We start from the raw sequence: 14,332 nt of genomic DNA, 5'->3' as shown, positions 1-14,332 counted from the left end.
AACCCACGCAGGCACGGGGAGAACGTGCAGACTCTGCACAGACAGACACCTGAGGGCAGAGCCGAACCTGGGCCCCTGGTGCTGCTGTGAGGCAGCAGTGCTAACCACTGTGCCACCGTGCCGTCCCAGGTGTTATAGTTCCTCTTGGATTGTGAATAATGCACGCGACAGGGGTCCGAGAATCACTCGTCTCCTTCAGTGGCATATCCCGTGGATATTCAATGTGGAAACTGAACCTTGGTCACTGAGATTTTCTTTAAACTCTGCAGTAATACAGAGCAGGGAAATGAAAAAGAAATCACAGGAATATTCAGTCAGGGAGTGAGGTAAAAGGCACGGTGGCATAGTGGTTAGCATTGCTGCCTCTCAGTGCCAGGGTGCCGGGTTCGATTCCCGGCCTAGGTCTGTGTGGAGTTTGCACGTTCTCCCCGTGTCTGCATGGGTTTCCTCCGGGTCCTCCGGTTTCCTCCCACAGTCTGAAAGACGTGCTGGTTAGGGTGCATTGGCCGTGCTAAATTCTCCCTCAGTGTACCCGAACAGGCGCCGGAGTGTGGCGACTAGGGGATTTTCACAGTAACTTCATTGCAGTGTTAATGTAAGCCTACTTGTGACACTAATAAATGATAAGCTTTGAATGGGTGCGGGGCTGAGAACGCGTTGAGCAACAGCTGTGGGAACGTCCCTTGAACTACAATCGTTTAGTTACTCACTTCTCTCTTGCAAGCGTCTGTGTACAATGAGAATGGTGGTGGCAATCAGCACCACTGCCACTCCGGCCCCCAGTATTACTCCCATCATCTGAAAAACAAGCAGTGCAAAGCGGAAAAATTAAGACTTCGAATGAAGACAGAAAAATAAAAGCATCGGTATAACCATCAGCACCTGTACAAACCGATGCAGCATTAATAACTTAAACAAAATTGAATCGAATCAATACAGTGCAGAAGGAGGCCATTCGGCCCATCGAGCTTGCGCTGACCACAATCCCACCCAGGCCCTACATATTGACCCTGCTAATCCCCCAGATACTAAGGAGCAATTCAGCATGGCCAATCCACCCAATCTCATCTTCAGAGTGTGGGAGGAAACCGGAGCACCCGGAGGAAACCCACGCAGACACGGGGAGAATGTGCAAACTCCGCACAGATAGTGACCCAACCAGGAATCGAACCTGGGTCCCTGGAACTGTGAGGCAGCAGTGCTAACCACCGTGCCATTTGGGACATTGCTGACAAAGTTAGACTTTCTCTGAAGCATTACAATGGAAGCTTATCTGCAGAACACAATGCTAACTACTGCAGGATCAGCTCCATCTACAAGTGAAGACCCTGGAACCCAGCACATCAAACCAAGTTTAGAAGCAGGTTGGTCAGACTTTTCCTTTGCACACTGGGCTTCATGCGGGTGCTGGCTCATTCTTGGGCCGGCGGAGGAACTACAGTGCTCATCAGTGCACTTCTTACCGTTCAGGGAGTTTGTCTTCCTATCCTGTGTTTGCACAGCTTGTAAAAAAAAAAGGCAACTGCGAAAGCTCCCATTTAACCTCTTGCCTGTGCTGGGTAAGGTCAGCTACATCAGTGTGAGCACCGGCCTCAGTCCCCTCAGGCAGGCAGGATATTATTAAAGGACTGAATTCCTGATCCTGATCATTAACATCCACAAGATGCTCTACAGCAAGTCACCAAAGCTCCCTAGACAACACCTTCCAACCCACGATCTCTACCACCTAGGACAGGTGCAGCAGATACCCGGGGACACTGCCTGGAGGTTCCCCTCTGAGTCATTCACCATCCTGACTTGGTAACGTATCAGCCGTTCCTTCACTGTCGCCGGGTCGAAATCCTTCCCTAACAGCACTGTGGGTGTACCTACACCACATGGACTGAAGCAATTCAAGGCGGTGGCTCACCACCACCTTCTCAAGGGGTATTTAGGGATGGGCTATGAATGCTGGCTTCGCCAGCGACACCCACATCCCGTAAATGAATAGAAACTAAATATATCCAATGGAGTGTCTGATTTCACCTGTCTCACTATACAACTGCTGCTCAAAGCCAATCCGTGCCTTGTTACCTCGAGACCTGAACATTCCAATGAGCCACTTGCCTACTTTCCATGTTCTACTCGAGTCCATCTGAAACTCTGCTGCCCCGTCCTTACTCCTAGCCGAGCCCCATTCATCCACCGCCCCTGTGCTCACCGGCCTACAAGGCCTCTTGGTGAGGCCAACGCTTCAATTTGAAATTTCTCATCCTTCACATCCTCCGCCGTTCAAATGTCCTCCAGCCCCTCAAACCCTCCGAGATATCCAATTTTAGTGTCATTGGAATCTTGGATTTTAATCACTCCTCTGCCAGCGGCCGTGCCTCCAGCTGCCTGGGCCTCAAAGCTCTCCAATCCCCTCCTCACACCTCTCCGCCTCGCAATCTCTCCTCCCTCCTTTAAGAAGCTTTTTAAAACCTACATCACTTTGACCTAGCTTTTTCCTCACTCCTCCCAGCGTCTCCCCATGCAATGAAGCATTTTATTCCACAATTAAGGGCGGCACGGTGGCACAGTGGTTAGCACTGCTGCCCCAGGCTTCGATTCCCGGTTGGTTCCCCCCGTGGGTTCCCCCCAAGTCAGCCTGCAGGTTCCCCCCGTGGGTTTCCTCTGGGAGCTCCGGTTTCCTCCCACACTCCAAAGATGAGATTAGGTTGATTGGCCGTGCTAAATTGCCCCTTGCTGCTGGGGATTAGCAGGGTAAATATGTTGCAGGAATAGGAGCTGGGTGGGATTGGGGTCGGTGTGGACTTGATGGGCCAAATGGTCTCCTTCTGTAATGCAGGGATTCTATGATGAATGCTCTGTGAAGTGCCTTCGGTGTTTAACTATCTAAAGGTGCTATATAAATACAGGTTGTTGCTGGAAGTGCTGTTACAGGCACAGACTTGGCTGCCTTGAAGTTTACAGCCTCTCATCATTTAACCCCATTTATAATCGCACAGGTACACTCTGGTGAGGTGGCTGGCTCATGCGAGTAAGGGGGTCACTCATTTAAGACAAACGAGGAGGAATTTCTTCTCTCAGAGGGGAGTGAATCTGTGGAATTCTTTCCTGCAGAGGGCTGTAGAGGCTGGGTCGTTCAGTATGGTCAAGGCTGAGATAGATTTTTAATCGATAAGGGAATCGAGGGTTATGGGGATAAGGCGGGAAAGTGGAGTTGAGGATTATCACATCAGATCAGTCATGATCTCATTGAATGGCGGAGAAGACTCGATGGGCTGAATGGCCTATTTCTCTTCCGACATTTTTACCATTTTATGTGGCTTGCATCACATTCTAGTAAATTGGGAGGATTCATCTATTTCTAAGCCTGACAAACAAATGTTTAGTTGTATTTTTATCAGGTGGGGTTTTGCAGAGGTTATCTGATTTGGGGGCCACAGTTTTGGTGTGTCCACACAAGTGCACCTGGCTGCAAGACTCTGATTCCAGATAATCCCACAGGGTGATTTAACTCCACTCGTGACCATGGCGATGCATTCAATGGGGTTCCATTGTGAATTCAAACAAAAGGACTCTCCCTTTTGTATGTTTAGAATGGCAAGTGCGAAAACACATTGGCCGTCCCTCTCTCTGACCCCGCTCGATGTATGTGAAGGTCACGAGAGGTCTCATGGATGAAAGGGAGCCTGCCGTACCAAACAAACGCCAGCCCGGAGAAAGGCGGTGAACTGCCGGCAGGGAACACTGACTGTTCTTGGCCTGATACTGAACACAACCAACTGTGCAGAGGAGATAGTCATCGACTTCACGAAGCATAGTGGAGGACATGCCCCTGTCTACATCAACGGGGATGAAGGAGAAAGGGTCGAGAGCTTCACGCTTCTAGGTTACCAGATCACCAACAACCTGTCCTGGTCCCCCCATGCCGACACTATAGTTAATAAAGCCCATTAACGCCTCTACTCTCTCAGAAGACTAAGGAAATTCGCGTGTCAGCTACGACTCTCACCAACTTTTACAGATGCACCGTAGAAAGCATTCTTTTCAGATCACAGCTTGGTCTGGCTCCTGCTCTGCCCAAGACCGCAAGAAACTACAAACTATCATGAACAAAGCCTAGTCCATCACTCAAACCAGCCTCCCATCCATTGACTCTGTCTACACTTCCCGCTGCCTCGGAAAAGCAGCCAGCATAATCCAGGACACCCACGCAGCCTGGACATTCTCTCTTCCACCTTCTTCCTTCGGGAAAAAGATACAAATGTCTGAGGTCACGTACCAACCAACTCAAGAACAGCTTCTTCCCTGCTGCTGTCAGACTTTTGAGTTTGGAGCTACCTTATATTGAGTTGATACATACAATCCAACATACAATCCCTACAATGCAGGAGGCCGCCATTTGGCCCATCGAGTCTGCACCAACAACAATCCCACTCAAGCCCTATTTTCGAAACACATATTTACCCCACTAATCCCTCTAACATACACATCCTGGGACATCAAGGGTCAATTTAGCATGGCCTAACCAGCATGTCTTTGGACCGTGGGAGGAAACCGGAGCACCCGGAGGAAACCCATGCAGACACGGGGAGAACATGCAAACTCCACACAGACAGGGACCCGAGGCCGGGAATTGAACCCAGGTCCCTGGAGATGTGAGGCAGCAGTGCTAACCACTGTGCCACCATGCCGCCCATCTTTGGTCTTTCTCTCCACCCTAACTGTGACTGTAATACTATATTCTGCACTCTCTCTCCTTTCCTTCTTGATGATCAGTATGTTTTGTCTGTATAGCACGCAAGAAACAATACTTTTCACTGTATCCGAATACATGAAACAATAATAAATCAAATCAAAAACCCAGTACTGAACAAGTTGAGGCACTGGCTGGCACACCATTGGGTGAGACAGATCAGGAAGGCCCAGCTCCAATCCTCCATCTCAATAGCATTGCTGAATCCCCCCACCATCAACATTCTGGGGGCTAAACATTGACTAGAGACTGGACTGGACGAGATCGGACTTTTGCGCGCGTGTGTGCGTGAGAGATGGTGAACATTACTTGGCAATCAGCAGGAGGTTTCCTTGCCCATGTTTGACCTGATGCCGTGAGACTTCAGACGGTCCAGAGTTGATGCTGAGCACTCTCAGGGCAACTCCCTCCTGACTGTATACACTGTGCCGCGGCCACCTCTGCTGGCTGCCCTGCTGGTGAGAGAGGACGCACCCAGGAATGGCGATATATCTGGGACACTGACTAGAAAATATGATCCCATGAGCATGATTAGGTCAGGCTGTTGCTTGAATAGTTCGCGGGACACCTCTCCCAATTTTGGACCAAGCCCCCAGATGTTTGTAAGGGTCGGCAGGCATTGCATCTCTTTTCAGTTGCAAGGGGGACAACTGTTCCCTGATGCTCACCCCCGACAACACCTCGACCTGAATCAACTTGCCTTTTTGGAATTTAAACAAAAGCTTGAGGGAATAACCGCTCTCTGGTGCATTCTCCCTGTCTCAACCAACTGCCAACCAATCAGCACCCTTTTTGCATGCAGTATAAACTTGGCACAGTGGTTAGCACTGCTGCCTCACAGCACCAGGGACCCGAGTTTGATTCCCAGCTTGGGTCACTGTCTGTGCGGAGTCTGCACGTTCTTCCCGTATCTATGTGGATTTCCTCTGGGTGCTATGGTTTTGTCCCACAGTCTGAAAGACGTGCCGGTTAGGTGCATTGACCCGAACAGGCGCGGGTGTGTGATGATTAGGGGAATTACACAGTAACTTCATTGTAGTGTTAATTGTAAGCCTTACTTGTGGCTAATAAACTTTACTTTACTTTAACTGTTGTGCACTTTGAAATTTGGTATTCTTGTGTCTGTCCTGATGAGTGCAAAATACCAAGCTTCGATGGCATGTCCATTTTTCAGCAATACTTAAGTTCTCTATTACCTATCAAACACTTTCGTCACTTGTAGTAACCCAAGAGGTGAGGCAGCCAACAGGGACAGCACACGGCACTGAGATAAAGATGATATAATCTGCTTTGGCAATGTTGGTGAAATAAATAATTAAATAAGCCAGGAGTTTGGCGAGAACTCCCCAGAGATGTCAGTCTTGGAGGCCAATATCGGGGTGGGGGAGCTTTGGAGACTGGGGGGCCTTGAACCCAGGCTGGCCCACATCCTTAGGGTCCCTCCTCCTTCAACTCTTAATCTTAAACTCGACTAAAAAGAAAATGTTTACTCACCAACGACCTTGCAGCCGAACTCTGAGACATCCCAAACTCTGGCTAGGTAAATTAATAGAATGGTTTTTAATTTCTCCAATCTAGCCAGGACCCCCCTCTGCTGAGGTGCCCCAACTCTGTTTTGATATCGTCCTGAGTAGCAGTGAAGAATGTACATATCAAATCACTATCTTTTATCCAAACTACTTCTGAGCCAGTCTCTCTCGTGATAATCTGGAGAGACTGAGCACTCGACTCAATTTCTTTCATCTCTCTGCCACCAGTTAACTTTAAAGGCTCTAATTTAGCAAATATTTCTTCCAACTCACCTCTCGTGCTTCCCAATTGATACTATAGTTTGTTTGCCTTCATTGATCAAGTCAATTCCATAGAATTCCTACAGTACAGGAGGCGGCCATTCGGCCCATTGATTCTGTACTGACCACAGTCCCACCAAGGCCCTTTCCTGGAACCCCCACATTCACCATGCTAATGCCCCCTGACACTAAGGGGCAGTTTAGCATGGCCGATCAACCTAACCCGCACATCTTTGGACTGTGGGAGCACCCGGAGGAAACCCACACAGACACGGGGTGAACGTGGAAACTCCACGCAGACAGTGACCCAAGGCTGGGATTCGAACCTGGGTCCCTGGCGCTGAGAGGCAGCAGTGCTAACCACTGTGCTACCCTTAAATAGTCCAGAACAAAGAACAAAGAAAAGTGCAGCACACGAACAGGCCCTTCAGCCCTCCAAGCCTGTGCCAATCACAGAGAAAGTACACCCAAGCTACCTTTCCCTTGGTGTAGAAACATACATTTTTAAAAAATTCTATACTCCCACAAAAATCCAAACTCCTTACCCAGCCCTGACCACGTTTCCAGGAAAAGTTGGCAAGCTCTAGCGAACAGGGCCAAAGGGTGCACAGAGAACTGATCTAGATCTTAGGGATCGAGGTAGTGTAACAGTTTACCAAGTGCATTGGGGAGAGGCTGGCCAGTGGAGCCAAACATGAAAGAGTGCAAGGGAAGCACCAGTAGGTTCAAAATCATCAGGGGTCCAGATCGAGCAGAGAGCAACTGTTCCCATTGGTGGGGGTGGGACAGCTGAGAACCATAAAACACCATTAAAATTGAGAAGAGCGAACATCGTGCCTCATGAACCTGCTCCGCCAGTTAATACCATTGTGACTGATCTTCCATCCCAGGTCCTTTCCCGTCCGTGTTCCGTGCCCCTCGATTCCGAGTCCACAACTCTATCTTGGGCTTAAATATATTCAATGATGGAGCATCACAATCCTCTGGGTTAGAGAACTGCAAAGATTCACAACCCTTTGACCATAAGATACAAGAACAGAATTAGGCCATTCAGCCGATCGAGTCTGCTCCGCCATTCAATCATGACTAATGTGCTTCTCATCCTCATTCTCCTACCTTCTCCCCGTGACCCTTGATCCCTTTAACTGATCAAGAACCCATCTATTTCTGTCTTAAAGACACTCAATGACCCGGCCTCCACAGCTTTCTGTGGCAATGAGTTCCACAGATTCACCACTCTCTGGCTGAAGAAATTCCTCCTTCTCTCAGTTTTAAAGGAGTGTCCCTTCACTCTGAGGTTGTGCCCTCGAGTTCTGGTTTCTCCCACTAATGGAAACATCTTCTCCACGTCCACTCTATATAGGCCTCTCAGTATTCTGTAAGTTTGAATTAGATTCCCCCTCATCCTTCTAAACTCCACCGAGTATAGACCCAGACTCCTCAACCATTCCTCATATGACAAACCCTTCATTCCTGTGAACATTCTTGTGAACTTTCTCTGGACACCGAGTGAAGACGTTTTTCCTCATCTCGCGATCAGTTCCTTATCCTGAGTCTGTGTGCCCACATCCTAGATTCTCCCACCAAGGGGAACAACCTCTCAACGTCTACCCCGTCACGTCCCTCCAGAATCCTGTATGCTCAATGAGATCTCCAATTGGATAGACTATCCCCGCTCTTCAAAGAGTCAATCTAGTGATGTTTCACCATAATCCCTCAATCCGTCCATTGATAGACTAAACGTACAGTGCTGTAGGTGCGCTCTCATTAAAGCTCTGTAAAATTGTCACAAGGCTTCTTTATTCTCATACTCTTGCATTAAAGGCCGGTATCTGCCTTCCTAATTGCTTGCCATACCTGCATGCTAACTTTGTATTCCTTGTAATACACGGCACGGTAGCACAGTGGGTAGCACTGCTGCTTCACAGCTCCAGGGACCTGGGTTCGATTCCTGGCTTGGGTCACTGTCTGTGCGGAGTCTGCACATTCTCCTCATGTCTGCATGGGTTTCCTCCGGGTGCTCCACTTTCCTCCCACAGTCCAAAGATGTGCGGGTTAGGTTGATTGGCCGTGCTAAAAATTGCCCTTAGTGTCCTGAGATGCGTCGGTTAGAGGGATTAGTGGGTAAATATGTAGGGATATGGGGGTAGGGCCTGGGTGGGATTGTGGTCGGTGCAGACCCGATGGGCCGAATGGCCTCTTTCTGTACTGTAGGGTTTCTATGATGATTTCTATGAAGTCTTTCCAAATATCAACATTTCCAAGTTTCACATCTTTTGAAAAAACATTCTGCGAGTCTATTTTACTATTTCCCACATTATAATCCATTTGCCACCTTGTTAACCTGCCTATGTCTCTTTGCTGCCTCTTTGTGACCTCCATATAGCTTACATTCCCATTTAACTTACACCCATCAGAAAATGTGGACAGAATTCTTTCTACCTCTTTGTGCAAGTTATTGATCGAGATTGTAATCGGCTGAGGCCCCAACACTGACCCTTGCGGCACTCCACGATTAAGTCAGCCACTTGACAATACTCCACTTACCTCTACCTTTGCTTCCTGACCTTACCCAATGCTCTATCTATGCTAACACATTATTCCCAACCCCATGAGGCTGTACCTGTGTACTAACCCTTCTGATTCAAGTTGCACACCGGAAATAGAGGGTAACCCCATATTTTGCATATTAGCCTCATCAAATGCCTATTGGAAATCCATTCACCTACTGGTTCCCCTTTATCTAACATGCTCATTACATTCTCACTGATAAATTTGTCAAATGCTGTTCCACTTTCATAAAATTCCACTGGTTTTCTCTGATCACACTGGGGCCAAGTGCATTGTGCAGGTTGCCTTAACAGATTCCAGCATTTCCCCGATAATTGATGTCAGGTTAACCGGCTTGTAGTTCCCCAGTTCCTCTTGGCACGGAGGCACAGTGGTTAGCACTGCTGCCTCTCAGCGCCAGGGACCCGGGTTCAATTCCGCCCTTGGGTCACTGTCTGTGCGGAGTTTGAATGTTCTCCCCGTGTCTGCGTGGGTTTCCTCCCACAATCCAAAGACGTGTAGGCTAAGTTGATCGACCTTAATGTCAGGGGGATTAGCAGGGTAAATATGTGGGGTTGCAGGGACAGAGCCTGGGTGGGATTGTGGTCGGTGTAGAATCGATCGGCCGACTGGTCTCTTTCTGTACTGTAGGAATTCTATTCTCGAGTCTAGGGAATTTTAGATACACTCTAACCTGTGCATCCACTATCTATGTACTTAGCTCTTTTAGAACCATAGGCCATTAACGTATTGGGGATTTGCCAATCTTTAATCTCTTAAGTTTCTCCAATATGGTTTCTCTGCTGATATCAATTACCCAACATTTCTCACTCTTATTACCAGCTTGGTTACCCTCTATTTCCAGTGTGTAATTTGAATTAGTATGCAGGTACAGCAAGTGATTAGGAAAGCTAATGGAGCATTGGTGTTTCTTGCAAGGGGAATGGAATATACAAGTTGAGGATTTTTTTGCTATAGTTGTTCAGGATGTTGGTGAGACCACATCTGGAGTATTGTGTGCAGTTTAAGTCTCCTTACTTAAGGAAGACATAATCACATTGGAATCAGTTTAGAGAAGGTTTACATGACTGATTCCTAGGATGGGGGGGCTGGGATTATCCTATGTTGAGCAGATTGGGCTCCATTAAGTTTGGAAGATTGAGAAGTGACCTTACTGAAACATACAAGATCCTGAGGGGACTTGACAGGGTAGATGCTGAATAGATGTTCCCTGTGTGGGGGAGACTAGAACTAGGGGACACCATTTAAAAATACGGGATCTCCCATTTTAGGCAGAGAGGAGAAGAAATCTTTTCCTTCGAAGGCTCATGAATCTTTGGAACTTTTTTCCCCAGGGAACGCTGGAGGCAGGTTCAGTGAATATTTTTAAGGCAGAGATAGATAAATTCCTTGGTGGCACAGTGGTTTAGCACTGCTGCCTCACAGCGCCAGGGACTTGGGTTCGATTCCCGGCTTGGGTTATTGTCTGTGCGGAGTCTGCACATTCCCCCCCTGTCTGCGTGGGTTTCCTCCGGGTGCTCCGGTTTCCTCCCACAGTTAGGTGCATTGGCCATGCTAAATTCTCCCTCAGTGTATCCGAACAGATGCCGGAGTGTGGTGACTAGGGAATTTTCACAGTAACTTCATTGCAGTGTTAATACAAGCCTACTTGTGACTAATAAATAAACTTTTAACTTTAACTAGGGAATCAAAGGCTATCGGAGGTAGACAGGCATAGTGGCCACAATTAGATCAGCCATGACCTTATTGAATGGCAGAGCAGGCTTGAGGCAGAATGGCCTCCTCCTTATTCTAATTAGTTGTTTCCTCTGCTGTTCAACATTTCTGCAATTTCCTCATGATCCATGATAAGTTCCCCATCTTCTACCCCTAAGCCTAACATTTGCTTTCGCTACTCTCCTCCTGTTTGTACACTTGTAAACACTCTATAAATATTTTTATATATTCCTGACTAATTTCCTCTCATTTAAATGTTTCTCTTAATACCAACATTTGGTTTCCAGTTTTCAAAACACTCCCAATCCTCAGACTTACTATCTCACCATTATAAATTTCCTCTTGTAATTTAATATATTTGTCTATAAAATGCTGAGGGGCATAGATTAGCTAGATAGTCAACACCTTTTCCCAAAAGTAGGAGAGTCTAAAACTAGAGGGCATAGGTTTAAGGTGAGAAGGGAAAGGCAAAGCAGCACAGACAGCAGAGAGGATGAAAGGAATTCCCTTTGGAGGATAATGTCCACGTTATAATCACAGGAACTAAAAACCTGACAGTCCAAAATCTGGGATAATATTTCAAAATGTATATCCCCCCATCCCTGTCCTGTAATATTATCCCAGATTTTGGACTATCAGGTTTTTAGTTCCTGTGATTATAACGTGGACATTATCCTCCAAAGGGAATTCCTTTCATCCTCTCTGCTGTCTGTGCTGCTTTGCCTTTCGCCCCCGGGCGCGCTGCCTGCGCTCTGTTCCGAACTGCGCATGTGCAGCTGGAGCTCCGGCCGCTCCAACAGCGCTAAGCCCCGCCCAATAGACCGGCGCCGAGTAAAGGCGTTATGGGCGCGGATCCGTTTGACGACCGGACCCGGCACTTAGTCCCGATTTGGTAAAATCGGCCCCAGAGGGTGCTGAGTGTCTGGAACAAGCTAAAAGAGGTAGTAGTAGAGGCGGGTACAATTATCTCTTTTAAAAAGCATTTAGACAGTTACATGGGTAACATGGGTATAGAAGGATATGGGCCAAACACGGGCAATTGGGACTAGCTTAGGGGGTTAAAAAAAAAGGGGCAGCATGGACAAGTTGGGCTGAAGGGTCTGTTTCTATGCTGTAAACGTCTATGACGCTATGATTCTGAATATCATTAGTAAGCTACAGACAGATGCTTCTGACAGATATTTTGTTTTATTAGTTGAATTTGCTTTCTGTTGACAGTTTGAATTGTTTCTTTAAATGTTTCCTATGCTTATTATACCTTCCTTTTAGTCTCTTTACACAATCAACTTTCACCAATTCTCCCCTCATAACCTGCATAATTGGTTTTGTTCAAGTTTAAGTTTCTTGTTTGGGATTGAATTTGGGAACTCAATTGTATTAAGATCACTATTGCCCAATGGATCATGTACAATGAGATTGCTAATTAACCGTGCCTTGTTACGCAATACTGGATGGAAGATCACTTCATCACTTGTGTTCCACAATGCATTGCTTGAGGAAACTGTCAAGGGGGAGGGGAGGAGGAGGAGAGGGGGGGAGCGGGAGAGGAGGTTAATTGGATTTCCTGGCTGTGACATTTTGAGAGATGCACCTGTGCATTTGGTTGCTGGGGAAACACAAGCTAATTGGGAAAAAACATATTTCAGAGATCGGATTTCAGTCTATGGTCGGAGCATACGCAGTAACTCTTGGTGTCTAGGTCTTTACAGGCAGTTGCCATAAGAGGATAGAGGCTTGAAGAACTGTATGAACACTCCAGCCACACTGAGGGTGTGGGTAGTATTTTTAACCAGAACTGACCATGCTGTACACCAGGCAGTACTGAGCACTCAGGTGAAAGAGAGTCGGGAAGCTAAGCTGTGAACAGGAGGAGAAGGTCCAGCAGCAGAACGTCCTTTTGGTGATAATCATATCTGTGGAACTCATGTGGAGCAAATCTATCATCGAAGGTTACCGGAGGTTGGAGAGACGATGGCCTAGTGGTATTATCATTAGACTATTAATCCAGAAACTCAGCTAATGTTCTGGGGACCTGAGTTCGAATCCCGCCACAGCAGCTGGTGGAATTTGAATTTTATAAAATATACGTGGAATTAAGAATCTACTGATGACCGTGAAGCCATTGTCGGAAAAACCCATCTGGGTCACTAATGCCCTTTAGGGAAGGAAATCTGCCGTCCTTACCCGGTCTGGTCTACATGGAGTCCAGACCCACAGCAACGTGGTTGACTCTTAACTGCCCCTCCAAGGGCAACTAGGGATGGGCAATAAATGCTGGCCAACCAGCGATACCCATGTCCCAATAATGAATAAAAGAACCCTGATGATCAAATCGTGCGTGTGGACAAGTACTGAAGCTCTACTGGGGAAAGATAGGAGTTGTGAAATCAACTATTTAAAATGTGATTAGTGGCTTCTAATGAATCCAATTTGCCTGTTTGTGTTTATGTTACCTCTGGTCTTGATTGTTACAGTAAAACTGTTGGGTTTGTTTGGTTCTTTCACACCACTGGTCTCAACAACAATCTCAACAATTGGAGGCAGTTCAGAGGAGGTTCACCAGATTGATTCCAGGGACGAAAGGGTCGACGTTGGAGGAGAGATTAAACAGTCTGGGTTTGTACTTGCTGGAGTTCAGAAGGACGAGAGTAAAATGTCGAAAGGGATTTATAAAGTAAATGTAGACCAAATCATAGAAACCCTACAGTACAGAAGGAGCCCATTCGGCCCGATAATGATCCCACTCAGGTCCTATCCCCATAGTCCCACATATTTACCCCGCTAACCCCTCTAACCTACACATTCAGGACACTAAGGGGTAATTTAGCCTGGCCATTGCACCTAACCCGCACATCTTTGGAGTGTGGGAGGAAACCGGAGCACCCGGAGGAAACACACGCAGACACGGGGAGAATGCGCACATTCCAATTTGTGGAACTCGCTGCCCCATAGCGCGGTGGAGTCTGAATCGTTGAATGGCTTCAAGAAGGAGATAGATATATTTTTAAAGAAAAAAGGAATTAAAGAGAACAGGTGGGGAGGTGGATTTGAGGCCAGGGAGAGATCAGTCATGATCTGATTGAATGGCGGAGCAGGCTCGAAGGGCCGAATTTGCCGACTTAGAACCATAGAAAATTACAGCTCAGAAACAGGCCTTTTGGCCCTTCTTGTCTTGACTTTTGCTCCTAATTCCTGTGTTCCTAATTGGCCAGTGAGAATAAGTACAAGTTTAAGTAGCTAAATAACATAATAGACGGCTCTTATTGAGTTGGCCATTAAAAAGGAGGCACTACCAGCAAATAAGGACCCAAAAAACAAAGAGTTTCGATTGCAACTTGTGCTGAGGGCGGAGCAGATTCAGAGCAGAGCATCTAAGCTTCGGATCAGAGTCAGTGTTCAAGCAGAGAGCGCTAGCAAGTTCGCTGTTCGTCCAGTTCGAACCACCCCAGGCACTGCATTATTAACTTGCAACACTTAACTACAGTCAGATAAAAAGAACCTGATACCCTCCACA

General features: G+C 47.2%; 1 protein-coding gene across 1 annotated transcript in view; it reads right to left on the bottom strand.

Moving 5' to 3' along the window:
- The window catches only part of pnpla6 (patatin-like phospholipase domain containing 6), a 199,900-nt gene that overhangs the window by 166,800 nt on the left and 18,768 nt on the right, over positions 1-14,332 (bottom strand). Inside the window, exon 4 of the mRNA XM_078235102.1 lies at positions 711-798. Coding sequence (XP_078091228.1) covers positions 711-798 — 88 coding nt within the window. The remainder of the gene's footprint in view (positions 1-710; positions 799-14,332) is intronic.

The sequence above is a fragment of the Mustelus asterias genome, chromosome 19, assembly GCF_964213995.1.
Source record: "Mustelus asterias chromosome 19, sMusAst1.hap1.1, whole genome shotgun sequence".
Taxonomy (NCBI): domain Eukaryota; kingdom Metazoa; phylum Chordata; class Chondrichthyes; order Carcharhiniformes; family Triakidae; genus Mustelus; species Mustelus asterias.
This window is presented reverse-complemented; position numbering and strand designations above follow the sequence as displayed.